This window comes from Mauremys reevesii, linkage group 3, assembly GCF_016161935.1.
Source record: "Mauremys reevesii isolate NIE-2019 linkage group 3, ASM1616193v1, whole genome shotgun sequence".
In the NCBI taxonomy this organism is placed as follows: domain Eukaryota; kingdom Metazoa; phylum Chordata; order Testudines; family Geoemydidae; genus Mauremys; species Mauremys reevesii.
The window spans coordinates 38,635,127-38,651,739 of NC_052625.1; the positions used below are offsets into that span (position 1 = coordinate 38,635,127).

Consider the following 16,613-nt stretch of genomic DNA (forward strand, 5'->3'; position numbering starts at 1 on the left):
CCAGTCAGTGTTCTGTCCAGAGAAACAGACTCACATAATTTACCAGATGGTGGAAAAGATTCAGACCTACCAAGTGTTCAAAATCAAGAACTTTTTGAGACCAATGCAGAGAATCGTATTAGCCATTTCCTGGCAGCTGTCAACTGTAGCCAGTTGTCTTCAGCAATTAGGATGGTTGGTGCCACAGAATCATGTGGCCATGAAGACATAAAACCTCACCAGATGTAGTGCAAAATTAGGTGTCATTCCCAAATCATGTCCAGATGTCCCATTATGAACAAGTAAGTTCAATTAACTTGCAGAAAGCTAACCCAATCTTCACTCTATACCCTTGCATAGTCACTACGGCAGCAAACTTCACAAGGTGGGGAGCAAACCTGGAAGACAAGATGACACAGGGGTCATGGTCCCTCACTCAGGAAAAGGAAAGCATCCAGTTCTGTTAAGTGCACACTTTGTGCTGTACAGTTTTCCTAAATCTCACAGTACACATATTTTTAGTTCACTTTAACAGGTCTGTCAGTGTTGTGTCTGAACACCAATATAGGAATGGCCATACGAGATCAATACCAGTGGTCTGTCAAGTCCAGATTTCTGTCTCTGATTGTGGCCACTACGAGCTCTTTCCGAGGAAGGTGCAAGAAACCTTGTAGTGAACATTTATGGAATAATTTGTCCACGGTGGACATTTCCTCATTCTTCCTGATAATTAGAGGTTGGCTTGTACTCTGAAGCATGAATGCTTATATCCATTCCAAAACCAGGAAGTAAGCAGTGAGCAGAGTTAATCTGAGATCAGGGCCGTCCTTAGGCATAGGCAGAATAGGCAGCTGCCTAGGGCACCACTAGGTCTGGGGGCACCACTCTGCCGGGAGCCCGGACAGATGGGAAGCAGGGAAGCAGTGGAGCAGAACTGGCTGCTGGAGAGAGGAGAGAGCCAGCCGCAGCTGAGGGAGGGATTGGGGGCTGGCTGGGGGGGGGGGGGGGGGGGGGGGGGGGGGGGGGGGGGAAGATCTGTGAACTTCCTCCCCCCCCCTCTCCCCACCCCGGGTGAGGTGGTGAGGCAGGCTCTGCGGCTCTGGAACCAGTATCCTTGTCCCCCCCCTCCTCCCCTCCTGCCCCCCCCCTCCCCCCTCCCTCCCTCCTCCTCCCCTCCTCCCTCTCTCTCCCTCTCCTCCCTCTCTCCTCCAGGGCTGGGGGGGGGGGGGGTGGGTGGGAGGGGTGGCTGGGGGCTGCCTGCCTGATGAGGAATGAAAGTGAGGGACTTCAAGGACTGGTAACTGGACACACACACAGGCTGCTGGGGGGGGCTGGAGGTGTTGAAAAGACAGGGAGGGGGGTGGGGGGGGCCAGACCAGGGGTCCTATTTTATTTTCAGTTCTTTTTTTTTTTTTTCTTATTTATTTATTTTTTTTTTTTACCCCTTTTTTCCACTGTGTTTTTTGTTCACTCTGTGGGGTCCTTGGTGGGGTGAAGAATAAAATATAAGACAAATATCCAAAGCCCTATAAATCAGGACCCAATAATCAAGCTGGCCCCTATCTGGGCTGGGGAGCGGGAGCAGGGCTCTCTGAGGCACCTCATCTCAGGGGCGGGGGGAGCACAGGGCTGCTGGAGCTGCTGTGGTGAGATGGGGTGGGAGTCCCTGAGATCTGATGCTGTGCTAACTGGGCTGTGGGCTGTGGTCTGTGGTGGTGGTGTGTGGTGTGGGTGGCTGTTGGTGTGTGATTGTTTGCTGCTGCTTGCTTGCCTGTGTGCACCTGCAGAGGTGGGGGGTTGCTGCTGAACTGCTGCTGGACTGGGGGAGGGGGGGGAGGAGCCAACTTGCAGCAGTATTGTGTTTTTATTTAGATTGTCATGTAACAACTTTGTTTGCTTAAAATTTTTGCTTATAATCCTTTTTTAATTAATTTTTTTTTTTTAAAATCAGTATCTTATTTTAAAAAAAAAATTGTAGTTGTATTAATTATTAGTTTTGTTTTGAAATGAGTTGTGGAGGTTTTTTTTCAGAGAAGAAAAAAAAAGTGGACTGTGACTTTCCTGTAGCCTGTTGCTGTTGAACAGCTCCAACATCCTTGTATCCTGTAGCCTCCATATCCTAATAGCAGGGGTATAGCACAAGGCACTATGCTGGCAAAGGTGGGCAGTGGTGACTTTTTGATGCTGATTTGCAGGCTGCGCAGCCAGCAGCTCTCATCACTGGGCGCTGGTTGCGGCTGCAGTTGTCAGCTGGGATATTGGCGGCCCCTGCCCTCCAGCACCTGCCTGCTGCTGGCCTGAGGAAGGAACCCTGGCCTGGCAGCGGGTGAGAGCAGGCCGGCTGCCGCCAACCTGCTGTCGGCGGGGGGGGCATTTCAGCTGGCTGGCTGCTGAGGGGGCTGCTGTGGCCTGGTGGAGGGCTGAGGGGGGCCGGTGGAGGCGTGGTGAGCTGCGGGGGCCGGGGTCAGGGGCCGGCTCTGCCTGTTTGGGCTGCCTCCAGCAGTTCAGCCAGCCCCCCCTTGCCAGGAGCCCAGCCGCCAGCCCCCCAGCCCTGCTCCCCCCCCCCAGCGGCTGGGGCTGCCAGCCAGGGTAGCCAGGCAGAGGGCTGGGCAGGAGGGGTCCTGGGTGGCAGCAGGGGATCCTGCAGAGGCTGAGCAGGGCAGGTGCCCGGGGCAGCAGATCCTGGTCAGGGGGCCAGCCAGAGCCCCCTGCAGCCAGCCCCAGCCTGCCAGTTCAGCAGCCGCCAGCTGCTGTGGCATTTGGCCAGGACTCAGAGGCCAAGAAATATATAATACTTTATTTATATATTACTATACCTTAATACCTAATATTAATATATTATAAAAACATAGAAATGAATAATTAACAATAAATAACATGTTACATGGCACTTGAGAACTAATGAGACTTCTGACTGGCTGGTATAGACTGACCATGTGTTTCTCCTTTATTTGATTCTTTTTTTGGTTTTTTTATTTTGTATAGCTTTTTTTTTTTCAATTTTTTCAGTTTTGTTTTTTTATTTTCAGTTTTTTAATCCACATATTAAAAATACATAGTAGTTTTTACAGGTTTAAAGTTTTCCAGTACTCTCATAATAAAGTAAAAGATCAGAGCAGATTCTGAAAAAAATGTGATCAGTTTTGATGGAACTTTAGAGGCATTGATGAATCTTGTGATTTGACTGTGAATAAGGTAATTGCTAATGTCTTTCCAACAAAAAACATATGGATTTAATGGATCTGATGTACATTTCTGTCTAATGGTACAATGATGTCCATTTCTGTTTTCTTTTTATTTTTTTTTGTGCTTTTTTACTAGACTTGCTTAACCTATTTTGCTTCTTTTATTTTGCAGCCAACTTTTTTATTAAAAAAAATTGAAAGCAGCCAAAAGCCAGAAAAAAATTTTTGTTTAAAAAAAATCTATGTTTCAATATTATTAAATTTTTAAAAATTATTAAAAAAAATTATAAATTTTGTTGTCATATTTAAATTCTTTTTAGTGCTATATTCTTTATATTCTTTGCTAGTGCTAGTGTTACATTACATTTTGCTTTATGAATTAATTTTTAGTGTATTTAATTAAGTTAACAGTGTTTATAGTGTGTGTATATTAGTGTTGCTAAGTTTAATAATAGCACAGGTGGCAGTGTTAGAAATCCACCAGGGCACACCAGAGCAAGCACAGCCCTGGCACAAGATGATAGAAATAATGTCACGGGCAGAGAAGAATTTGCTATTTTTCAAGTCTGTTCATGTACAGGATCCAGAAAAGTGAGCTGCGGTTGTCTTCTCTGGTCCCTGATAAGTATGTTGTTTTGTTTTTTTTACTTGATACACTGGAGGTTCCTTAGTGGTCTATCTGCAGAAAAGACCAAACTGCTGGGGATGAATCTTGTGGCCTAAATACTAAGTTTGCTGCTTCACAAATGAATATATTGCATTGAATTGTCAGAATGATGGATGATAAATGCTTATTTTCTTGCATGCATTTGCAAGACTGTATTATGTTCCTCAGACTCTTTACTAAGTATTCTGTTAAAACACTGAAAGTTAAACTTTATGATTTGGTGTTTTTTATCCTTTTTTTTTTCTTCTTCAAATTTCAGAGTACTAGGGACTTAAAAGATGTCAATGATCCTGCCCAGGATCCACAGTATGCTGAGTATGAAGTTGATGCAATGCGAACTCAGAAGAATCAGGTACATTATTGTGTTGCTGCTCATGTTACTGTAATCAGCTGCCCCTAATACTCATTAGCATTTCTAAGGCAGTTAGTATGTATACCCATAGAATCTACATTTGGCTTTTGAGAACCAAATTGAAACCATCTCACCCTAGTTGGTTGATCTTTCTCCTCTCTCCTCACTCCTGGAATGTGATCATGACCACAACTTAGGCGTTGTCTAAAAGTTCTGTGTCTTGTTGTTGGGTCAGACATGAACAGTTAATTGGCTACCTTCCGTGAACCCTCTTCAAGAATGCTTCTAACAGTATTGTTATTAAAAAAAAAGTCTTTCAGCATAAGAGGCAGTAGAGTCTGTTCCCCAATATCTGGGCTTCAATTCTGCCATGTTTTGGAGAAATGGGGAGATTGGTTGTAAACATTTGGGTTCACTGATCCTCTTTTGCTGGGAATAAGGCAGGAAAATAAATTATGCAAAAATTTCATGCTGGTTGTAAATCAAGACTGAGATGTTCAGTCTCATTTATGTTGGTTTGCCTTGCAGTGATTCTCAGGAGGGGATAGTGTAGGGCAGGATTCCCATCTGCTTTCACTTCATGCTTTTTAGTACAAGATCAGGGGCTAATAAAGTTATCTCCATCCACAGTATGATTCAAGACGAGCCTTGCTCATCCTTCTGATTGTGCATGTTTAACCAAGCTGACAGTACTCTGAGTTTAAAAGGAGGGGTCTAGCGACACTGAAAAACTCAGCATTTTCTGTGAGGGACCCTTGATTGTGGAAATGGTTCCTCCTTTGGTCCACCCAAGCCCAATGAGGCATTAGTTATAGAACTCGGGCAAAATAACCCAGGAAATGGTGTTGGGATGTGGGAGTTTTACATTTTTTTCATCTACATTTTTTATTTTAAGTTGGTGTTAGTGAAGGGTACTGGATTGATGGTCTTGATGACTGAAGTTCTTCATTAACAGCAAAGGGAATCTATCCTGACATGTTGCATATAACCCTTCTGCCAGGTGGAGCCAGCAGCAACAAGGGCCAGGTTCAGTATCTAGGGGTTCCTTTTCAACAGTACAACACAAAACTGGCTTGAGCCCCCACTCAGTGGGGACAATTACACACCACCTCCTGGGTGCCTCTAAGAGCCAATACTTTCCCTCTTGCAAGAACAGAGTCTGAGTGTAGCAAAAACTTTTAATAAAAGGAGGAAATTCACAGCATAAATTTGGGAAAACACCACATCTAGGGTTCATAAACACAAACCATGAGCAAAACACCCACTCCCAAGTAAGTTGGTCAATGTCCTTTTCTGCTCAAGGTCTTAAGTCCAGCAACCCAAAAGTCCCTTCAGCATGCCTGTCCCTTCTCTGTACCCCACTCACAGTTGCTATCCGTGGCCAGTGCAGCCCCAGAGTTCAGAAGTTCATCCACAGAGTTCACCTCCCACTCTGTGTGGAAGGCAGGGGTGGTGGTAGAGGAGGCATCTTACATGCTGCACTGCTCGGGCACTCGCTCGTCGCCCCTACAGCCGATTGCCAGGCTTCTGCAGGGCTCTGCTGTGGCTCTCTCCACCAGCTTCTCTTTTGGCCGCTTGCCATGACTCTCTACCAGCTGCCCTGCTGGCCACTTGCCACGCCTCTCCGCCAGCCGCCTTGCTGGCCGCTTGCCACGGCTCTCTGCCAGCTGCCCACTCACCAAGATGTCTTCAAGGCCCCCCCCACACACACACTTAAGACAGCTCTCAGTGATTTCAGCTGTTAGTGGGGGAGCCTCACTGCTGGTGCACACTGGGCAGTCTCTTGCAACAGAGACACTGTCCCAAAATAGGTCTAATACTTAGACCTAGGTATCAGTGATTTCAGCCCTGCAGCATATAACAAGACTCTCAGTTGAGTCTAAATTAGCTCTTTTATTATATCAGGGAGAGAGGAAGGGTCAAATGGGCCCCACTGGGTACAAGTACCTATCCCCACCCTCTCTCAGCTGATTGGGCTTTGGAACCCATATCCCCTGCCTAGCGAGTGCTGTTCAGTTGAGGGTGAGTTCCTCCATTGGGGTATGCCAGGTACAGTTCTGCTGCCCTTGGTTCACACAACAAAGATAAAAACACTTTATTACTCCTGCCCCAATAACAAGGAGACTGGGGATCCAACACCAGCCACAAGTGATCATTTGAGCAAGCAATCGTATCATGCTGAGCACCTGGGCAGGATGGGTGTGTCCATGCAAACAAGATCAGCTTCTGAAGTCTTTTTCCACAGCTCACCACTAGATGTCAGAGGAGAGCTCATCCAGACTCTGCTTACATGCATAAGCCTTGAATTACAGGAACCACCTGTAAGTGTGAAAGGATAGGTCAGTCTGTTTCCCATTTATTCCTTAGCATCTCTGCTCTGTATACCAACAAGTTTGCCATTTGGATTTGATGATGTAGAAACCTGTCCACTGGAAACTGGCCTGAGACTACGAAGCTCTCTTCCTGTAGGTAGAGCCCCATGGAATGCTCTTTATTTTTTATAACTTTTCTTTTTATTTTTTGGGAATTTTGTTTTATTACTCCTGGGGTGATAAAACATAATTCCTGAAAAAATCCTGTTTGGAAGGGGACCTGGAGAGTGAGCCCACCCTGCACTCATCCCACAGCAGAGACACCTGTCCCACAGGACTGGCCCCAGCTCCCCTCTGTGGACGCTGTGATCTGGCACCTGCCTACCTTAGTGGTGCTCTGACCCCATTTGCCAGGTCACAGTTCTTAGGGAGCCAGGTCCAGTCCTGCAAGACAGGAGCCGTAGGAGCTGCCGGGTGAGTTTTTTCATTTGATGTCATTGGTTACATTCTTTTTCATTGTATATTGTGTTCTTTGACATTTGCGAAACATGTGGGACTCTGCCTATAGGACACCAAACAGCCCAACAGTGGTAACAAATTTTGGTTACTATTAACATGGGCTGGCTTTGTATCCTATTACCAATGTCCTGAGCCATCCAATCCTGCTCATTAGCTCAGGCCTTGCCTTCTGCTTGGGAATGGGAGCACATGACTTGTCATTGTCATTTTTTTATTTAGTACAATTTCACATTTTGATTGTGAAAATGTGTTTCATGCAGTTCTGTTTACTACTTTACAAGGACACTTTATTGTTTAGAGGGGTGAAGACTGTTTCATGCAGCTTTGATACCTTCTTTTCACAAAACTAGACTAGGTTACTTGGATTAAAGTAGGTTACTTTGGTTTAAACAAAGTTTTATAACAGTCATCAAAGATGGTAGACGTGGAAGACCTTTGAAAGTCTATGATTATAAAAGTGTAGATATCATAGTTTTTCCAGCACCCCTCCTAAGATGAAAGGCACGTTTACAGAAATGCACTGCAACTAATCTAAAGTAATCCCACATTTATTGTAGCTAATTTAATCTTTTAGCATACCAGTAAAGATTAGCCTAATTATTATATTAATACTGCTATCATAGTTATATAGTGATTACTTATTGCCAAGGAATAACCCGTAAGTGAATATGCACACTGCAGACTACCTCAGGTTATGCTAGGTTACTTAAAGCAATTAACCTGCAGTTACCTGTCCAAGGATGTGTAGATATAAAGCATACTGTATGATATCAAAAATAAATGTCAAGAATTCCTTATGGATTATGAACTTACATATCTGTATTTAATTGTTAACCCAATACAGTGATTGTATATATCTGTTATGTTAACAGTTGTCTTAGAGATCATTGCATATTAAAGCAATTTTTAATCTATATGCTAATATGGAATTTATAGGGTAATTTCTTACTAAATATCTTTAGCTTACAATTGTATTAAACTTGTTATTATAGATTGTGTTTTTTATCTAGTAAAAGAAGATACTGGTAGGTGTTGATTAAATCATATTGAAAATTAATTTTCTGGTTTTAAGCGAAAAAAGACTGTTTTTTAAAAGACTTCCATCTGTTTTATAAGGGCATTGGAAGTCAACGCAGCTTCTTTTAGTGGTACTGCTACAAAAAAAATCCAGACATTAAATGAGAAGTTTCATTCAAAAGAAAATTACTTTAGTTATCTGCAGCTGTTTCCTAAAATTTTCTGTCTTTATGTTCAATTATTATAAGATTATTGCTACATTTACACTGTTTTTATGAAAATAACCTTTTATGATCTTTGAATTTCATTTGATGTTAAATGCAGTAAGATAGCAGTATACATCTAAAAGAAAATAGTGCTCTGGCTATATTCAATTTTTAAATGTCTGAAAATTTCCCATAACTATGTGAAAATGGGTACTGAAACCATTCCTATCTTAACAGCAAAATATTACATGCTGTAAAAGTCTAATTTTCTTTCTTTTTAGATTCTTATATTCAATAAATTGTTACGGTATATATTTTTAAATACAGAGAGGAACATTTATAGAAAAATTTATACCATAAAACAGTGCTTTGTGTTTCTCAGAGAGTCATTCAGGTACTGTAGAATACATTTGTTTTTCAATTTAAATATACACTTTCATTTAAACACATTTATTTCAAATTATTTCATGTGCAGTTTTGGACTCAGGGTGACAGTCTGTTTACTTCATTTTCCTTTAAATCTTTGTACTAAGCCATTACAACAAAATTTAGCCAGGACCATGTCTACCCTTGTGTTGGTACAGCACCTAGCATAATGAAACCCCATTCCTGGTCAGGGCTTCTTGGTACTATTGTAATATAAATTATAGGTGACATGTAGCAAAGCCTGTAGTTACAATTGTCCAACACTTCCAATTATAAGATGCTGTTTTCAGCTATTTACAACTTTGCCAAATTTTAGCCATTCTGGCTGAAATTTGCTGTGCTCCGTGCCTGCCTCAGTCTGAGGGTTTTTTTAGAAAGTTTCAGCAAAAATGGTTCCACCATTTCCTGCAATAATATTAGGGGAAAATACATTGTTCTTCAGGGAGTGTTTCTCTGGGCTTTAAGTGAATCAGTGCCCCTGTGCATGTAATCACAGATTTTTAGTAGCAGTGCCTGCTTGTGTTGCACATGCGCTGTCCCTGTCTCGTGCCGCCTCTGGCTGTTACATAGCACTGTGCGACCAACCCCACTCAGTTCCTTCTCTACCGCCCTCGGCTTGAGACAGAGCACTTAGCAGTGCCTCCGTACTTTATCTTTTCTCTGCTTTTTACTTTAGAATACTAGTTTAGTTAGTCAATAGTTAGTCAGTAGTCTACTTCCTCTCTCATTTATTTTTCTTTAAAAAAAACCTTTTTTCTTATCTTAGGAATTAAAGTTTCAGTTATTAGGATACTCCTTGGTGTAGTATAGTTACCCTCCCTCACAGGAGAATCCATACTCTGAGGGGCATGCCCAGGTCCCCAGGTTTTAAACATTGCCTCACTTGCCGCTCCTCAATCCTGGTGTCTGACAGGCACTCACAGTGTGTCCGCTGCCTAGGTGAGACACACACATCTCAAAAGTGCTCCCACCGCCATAATTTGAAAGCCCATGCCAGGAAACAAGAGACACCAAATTATCTACCTTACTGTCCATCTCTCCATGAGCATGGCTACTCAGAGAGAAGTTACAGAGACAATCCTCATGGGGGAGGGCAGGGACATTTACAAAACTATGTCCTGTCTGGTACCCTTCTTGGCCCTTTCAGAACCCCATGCAAACTTGGCCTTTCTAGGCTCCTTTACAGATGCACTTTGGTCACAAGATGCCATCCACTCAATTGTCCAGACAGTGATCTCTCCCCCTAGACCCCAGGAGAGGCCATCTGATTCATCGGGCACATAAAGTGGCTGACCCTGGGAGTGACCAAAGGATTTACAGGAGCCAGATGCCTTGCCAGGCCTAAAGGCCATATCAGCTTCTCCCAACAAGGCTGTGACCTCCCACCATGACTCCAATGCAGTGAGGTTACTGATGTGTCATTAAGGAACTTCTAAGAAGGATGGCTGACACCTTGAGATCACAATGGAAAAAGTACAGGAGAAGCCTTACAAACTTCTTGACATCCTGCACTCCTCAGTCCCCAGTAGATTTGTAATGCCAATAAATTGAGTCTTGTTGGAAGGGACCTTTGACAAACTCTTGCCTTTGAAGACCCTACCTCCAAGGAAGTGGACCACTGCTATCAGATACCTTCCAAGGGCTTGGAGTATTTTTATAACCACATGACACTTGGCTCGTTGCTCATGGTTGCCATTCAGGAGAGGTCAAAGTAGCAGGGATCACCTAAGTAATTCCCAGGGATAAGGACCCTAAAAACCTGGCCTCTTCAGGAGGGAATCATACTTGTTTGCCAGTTTCCAGATGAGCACTGCAAACTATCAAGTGCTTCTAGCCAAGTACAATAATCTAACTGGGACCAAGTCTCAATTTGTAGAGGTACTCTTGCATGAACACAGGGAGGAGTTTAAATCCCTAGTCTAGGAGGGACAGCTGGTTACTCAGACCTCATTGCAAGCTGTCCTTAGTGCAACTTAAAGTATCATATCTGCTGTAACAATGCACAGGGCCTCGTTTGCTGTTATTTGGAATACCAATGGAGAGCCAAACAACCATATAAAACCTTCCTTTTGACAGGTGCACTTTCTTTAGTAGAAACATCAATGAGGCCCTGCACATGTTAAAAGACTGAGTGCAAGAGTGGCTGAGATCAGTGAATCTGCCTGGCAAACATCACATAATCGTGACCAACATGTCTTCCCAGGAAATCTTCTACTCATTAGACTGGTGGAAGGACCCTCAACATGTCTCATCTCTTTCCTACATGACAATGTTAACAAACGTATCCCATAGACATAAGATGAGGAGCCCATCTGGACCACCTTTGGTCTCCCCAAGAGGTGACACTCCACATAAACATTGTAGGTTTGAAAGGTGTTCAGTTGGCATGCATAGCTTTTCTGTGGGTACTTCAAGGTACCACAGTACACACTATGTCAATGTACTATATAATCAAACAAGGAAGGGCTTGCTCATCGCCACTGTGCCAGGTGGCAATTCACCCTTGGGACTGGTGCATTGATCTCCAAGTCACACCAGTAGCCCTTCTTTCCAGTCTAAAGAACACGCTAGCATACCATCAGCCAATAATACCTGGAGCACCACACATGGTAGCTCAAGGACTCCATTCTTCAAAATATCATCTGCAAGTAGGTGTAAGGAATGAAGGCCTGTAGCTGTGCCTGGAAACAGCTAGCTAACTGCAGCAGAAAACCCTGCGTGGCCAGATTGCCTGATTGACTGAGGCGCATTGCCAGGACTGCTCTTAAGCCCAGCAGTAGCACTTGGCCAGTGGCTGCTCAGTGCTTATGCCCACAGCTGTGATCTCTCCTCTGCCTGCCTTGTTCCCAGCCTTACTCCAAGCCTGTTCCTATCCTTGTACTAGGCCTTTCTCCTGCCCTGCTCTAGTTCTCAGCTCTGCTCCCCTGCTCAGTTTCTAATTCTGGGGACTGGTGCTTCAAATAATTTCATGGATCTGGAGTCTGCCCAGGCACATAATATCCTGCAAGCTCTTCCCAACTTCACAGAGGCTATTGATAGATTGCTCCTCTTTGAGCCCAGTCACCCACCAAACGACCTCTTTAGAAGTCATCAACTGTCACGATCACCATGAAGTCCTCCAGTTCAGTTTGATCCGTGGACCTCACACTCTCCAGTTGTTCTTGGCATTCCATGGCTTATCACCCTTGACTTAGGTATCCACTGGTGGACTGGAATGGTTCATTTTAATTCACCACACTGCTGGCAATCTTGTCTTCCAGAACCTGACCAGAGGTCCTTTACAGCTCTACCTGTCCCCCAAGAGACCCCAATACCAAAGGAGTTAGTCTGGACAGAAACCTGGCAGCGTTGACTACTCTCCCAACTGCCTTGGGAACACCCAATAAGTATCAGGGTTTCACAGACGTGTTCAATAAAAAATGGCTGACGTATTGTGACCACATCGCAGCTACATCTGCTCGATTGACCTCCAGCCTGGAGAAGGGGTCCGTTTTGGGCAAATGTTATTCCCTCTTGGAGCCAGAGCTACAAGCTCTCCAGAGCTATCTCAATGAGAACTTTCAAAAGGGGTTCATCTGCCCCTCCGCATCTCTGGCTGGGGCTCCTATCTTCTTTGTGAATAAGGATGGCTCTATGCTTCCTTGTGTGCACTACCAGGCATTAAAATAAGGTTACAGTCTGGAACTTGTACCTCAAATCCCATATTAGTGAGCTCTTTAAAAGAGTGCACTCACCCAGGATCATCTTCAAGCTGGACCTTATGGAGCCCATAATCTAGTTAAGATCCAAGAAGGAGACGAGTGGTAAATCACCTTCCATACCAGGTACAGGCATTTTGGATACCTAGTTATGACTTTTGGCCTGCGCAACCCTCAGCGACCTTTCAGCACTTCATTAATGATACCTGCAGACACATATTGAACCAGTTTGTGGTCATTTATTGTGATGATATCCTTTATTTTTTTCCAAGGCTCAGGATCTTCATGACCAATATGTGCTCCATGTCTTAGAAAGGTTCCAGCAAAACCACCTGTACGTGAGGCTTGAGAAATGCGAGTTCAACGGGGATGCGGTTGAATTCCTAGGGTATATTGCCTCCCCAAAGGGACTAACTATAGACCCTTGCAAAGTGGCAGGCAGATCTGACTGGCAGGCTCCAAAGGACGTATGCTGGGTACAGCAGTTCTTGGGTTTCGCCAGTTTCTCCGAGTGTTTCATAAAAGGATTTTTTAGCTTGGTTGTCCCTATGATGGCGCTCCTGTGAAAAGGAGTACAGTTCATCTGCTCCTTGATTTGCTTTTGATCAGCTGAAGAGGGTGTTCATCCATTCTTATTCACCCAGACCCCACCACACCATCTACTGTGGAAGCCAACATCCCAAACTTTGCCATAAGCGTGGTGTTGCATCAGCTAGTGGGCTCTCATAGTCAGCTTCACCCCGTGCCTTTTACTTCCATAGAAAAGACCGCAGTGGAAAAAAATTAACATCTGGGACAAGGAGTTATTGGCAGTCCAGGTGGCACTGGAAAAATGGCATCACATACTGGAAGGAGCTTGATTTCCAGCCCAAATTCTCAAGACCACATGAACCTAGAGTATCTCCAGTCAGGCAGCTGCCCCAATCAATGCCAGATACACTGGTATCTCTTTTTTTTTTGCCCAATTTGTCTTTTTGTTGTAATCTGTCACTCAGGGGCTAGAAATGAGTAAGTAGATCCCCCTGTCCTTCAAAGAGGAGTACCTTGAGCCTGGCGAGGAACTTCCCTCTACAATCTTTAAAGGGTCCAACTTTGTCAACAGCTCAGTTGACAGAAATCTAATGTCATCCATACATTCTCAGCTGCTCCATGACCCCTTCATGAGTATGATCTGCCAGATGCCCAGTCTGGATAACACAGATGCCCAGTCTGGCTCTGAACTCAGACTGCGGGATCGCCTCTACCACAAGGATTGTATTTATATTCCGGAGGGTCAGCCTAGACTCCAGTTCCTGCAACCATGTCATGACATGCCGCTCACTTGTTACTTTGGCAAATCCAAGATGTGGGACCTGATATTGCAGAATTTCTGGTGGCTTGGTCTACAGGTATGTAGCAAGGAGTGTGTAAGGTCTTGTGATCTTTAGTCGTGAACCAAGAGCCCATGCTCAAAACTGCTTGGCCATCTCCAGCCTTTGCCCATTCCCCCTCTAGCCTAGCCTACTGAATCTATAGATTTTATTTTGAAGCTGTCTCTCTATCACGAGTGCACGGTGATTCTAGTTGTGGTCAATCTCCCAAGCCAAACAGCACATTTTGTTCCATGCTGCTGCATCCCTACTGCCCCAGAAACAGCACACCTTTTTCTGAAGAATATCTTCTGCAACTGTGGGCTACCAATTGGCATCGTGTCAGACTGATGCTCTCAGTTTGTCTCCCATTTTTGGTCGAAGAGAGTCCCTCACCTCGTCTGCCTACCACCTGCAGACTAATGGGCAGAATGAATCAACGAAATTCTAGAACAGTACCTATGTTGTTTCTTGAATTTCCAAAGGGATGCCTGTTTTCTCTGCTCCTCTATGTGGAATTCACCTATAACAATGCAACCCATGCCTCAACCCAACAAAGTCCATTCTTGGCAAGCTACAGTTTCTTTCCTGGGTTTGATCCTGATGTACCCACAAATGCCTCAGTACATGCAGCTGCAGACTGGGCTGTCCACCTGGGCCAAATACACCAAGAGCTCAAGGTGTAATTGAAATACACAAAGGAAACTTAGAAACATCATGCTGACAAGGGTCGCTGGACTGCCCCCAGCCTAGCCGTGAGGGACAATGTCTGGCAGTCTACCTGGAACCTAAGTATGGTGATCTAAGTGGACCTGGAACCTCACCTAGATCATCTAGATCATATTATGTATAGAGGCACCTCAAGGACAAAGTGGCTCAGACTTCACTTACTTAAAGTGGTTTCTGATTTTCATCTTGATGACATAATTAACCTACATGTCTTCTTTCCCAAGTGTCAGACTATTGGGAGAGAAACCAAATTTCATACCTTGGACATTGTTAGATGTCTCTCATATTACCTGGACAGAAAGAAGCAGTTTGGGAATTATTCTAGACTGTTCCTGTTCTTTGCTGGCAGAATGAAGGAGCAACCTATCTCTATTCAAGGATTGTCAAAATGGGTTTTGGAACATGTTGAGGCACTACTAGGTGGGCCTTTTAGACCTGCCTGGGCAGGTTAGGACTAATTCACCAGAAGCTAGGCAGCCTCTGGTGCATCACTACAAGGGATCCCAATTTCACAGATTTGTAAAGTTACTATCAGGAGTTCAGTTCACACCTTCACACAGCATTACTCCTTGATAAGGGGCTCCAGGTCAAATGCTTGCTTTGGTCGAATTGTCCTGAAGTAATTATTCTGGTAGACTACCTCCAGGACATGAATAACCAGATGTGGAATACATATGAACAATTATTGTAAGAACTAATGGTTACTTACCCTACAATAACTGTGGTTCTTTGAGATGTTTTGTCCACATGTATTCCCCAACCCATCCTCCTTCCCGCTACTGTTGAGTCACTGTCAATTTGTATCCTTTAAGAGTAAGACAGGGGTGGGCAAACTTTTTGGCCTGAAAGCCACATCAGGGTACAGAAATTGTGTGGGCCGTGAATGCTCATGAAATTGGGAGTTGGGCTGCAGGAGGGGGTGTGGGCTCTGGGGTGCTCCGGGCTGGGACCCAAAGGATTTGGAGGGCGGGAGGGGGGTCAAGGTCAGGGCAGGGGTTTGGGGTGCGGGGGAGGGCAGGGGGTGCAGGCTATGGGAGGCGCTTACCTCAATCAGTTCCCAGAAGCAGCAGCATATCCCCTCTCCAGCTCCTACGCAGAGGCGCGGCAGCACAGCCAGGTGGCTCAGCACACTGCCCCATCCACAGGCACCGCCCCCGCAGCTCCTGGAAGCAGCAGCATGTCCCCCCTCCAGCTTATACGTGAAGGCTCGATGCTGGCCAGGCAGCTCGGCGCGCTGCCCCATCTGCAGGTGCTGCCCCTGCAGCTCCCATTGGCCACGTTTCCCAACTAATGGGAGCTGCAGAGCTGGCGCTTGGGGTGGGGACAGCATGCGAAGCCCCCTGTCTGCCCCTACATGTAGGAGGCGGGACATGCGGCTGCTTCCGGGAGCCACACAGAGCCACAGCACACGCAGAGCGGGGCAAGCCCCCAACCCCACTCCCTGACGGGAGCTCGAGGGCCTGATTAAAAGGTCTGATGGGCCAGACGCAGCCCGCGGGCCGTAGTTTGCCCTCCTTTGGTGTAGGAACTAGAGAACATTTGTGGCTGACCTGCCCCTTTAAGCCTGTGGCTATAGAGTGCTGGAGGGTGCAGCCCCAACAGACACCACTTTTTAGAAAGTTTCCAGTCTCATGTGCATGGGGCACATATGCACTAAAAGTGGAATACATGTGGACAACACATCTTAAAGTTCCAGTTACTATAGTGTAAGTAACAGTTCTATTTACAAAGATTAAATTTAAACTACTAGAACCCTTTTGACAAAAATGATCTCTGTTTCCATGGTAGCATCAGGCAGCAGGATGGAATGGTGGGAAGGCACACAAAAGTACAGAGGCAGACTTTGTTTGAGCTGCCTCTGTGCTAACTGTATTGACAGGCTCCAGGATCCCAGCATTTAGCATGCAAACTGTAAAGTGGTGAGCAAACAATAATTTAGATATCTTTCGTAATTTTTTTCTGGTTCTCCATTGGTGTAAAGATATGATGGAGAGTAACTTGCCAAGTATGCTCCAATCTAGGTTACTATACCAGATAGCCATATGTTTGAAACTCTCATCAGATAATCAGATTCTTCCTTTTCTAATGTTGATTTTGTAAAATATATTGGAACATCACTAATCTGCACAAAAAATCATAGAAGTTTAGGGTTAGAAGAGACCTCAGGAAGTCAT

The 16,613-nt window shown here is 44.9% G+C and overlaps 1 protein-coding gene across 2 annotated transcripts in view; it reads left to right on the forward strand.

Moving 5' to 3' along the window:
* The window catches only part of DYNC2LI1 (dynein cytoplasmic 2 light intermediate chain 1), a 53,699-nt gene that overhangs the window by 26,825 nt on the left and 10,261 nt on the right, over window positions 1–16,613 (forward strand). For both annotated transcript variants that reach the window (XM_039532212.1, XM_039532211.1), the window contains exon 12: window positions 4,091–4,183. In XM_039532212.1, coding sequence (XP_039388146.1) covers window positions 4,091–4,183 — 93 coding nt within the window. The remainder of the gene's footprint in view (window positions 1–4,090; window positions 4,184–16,613) is intronic.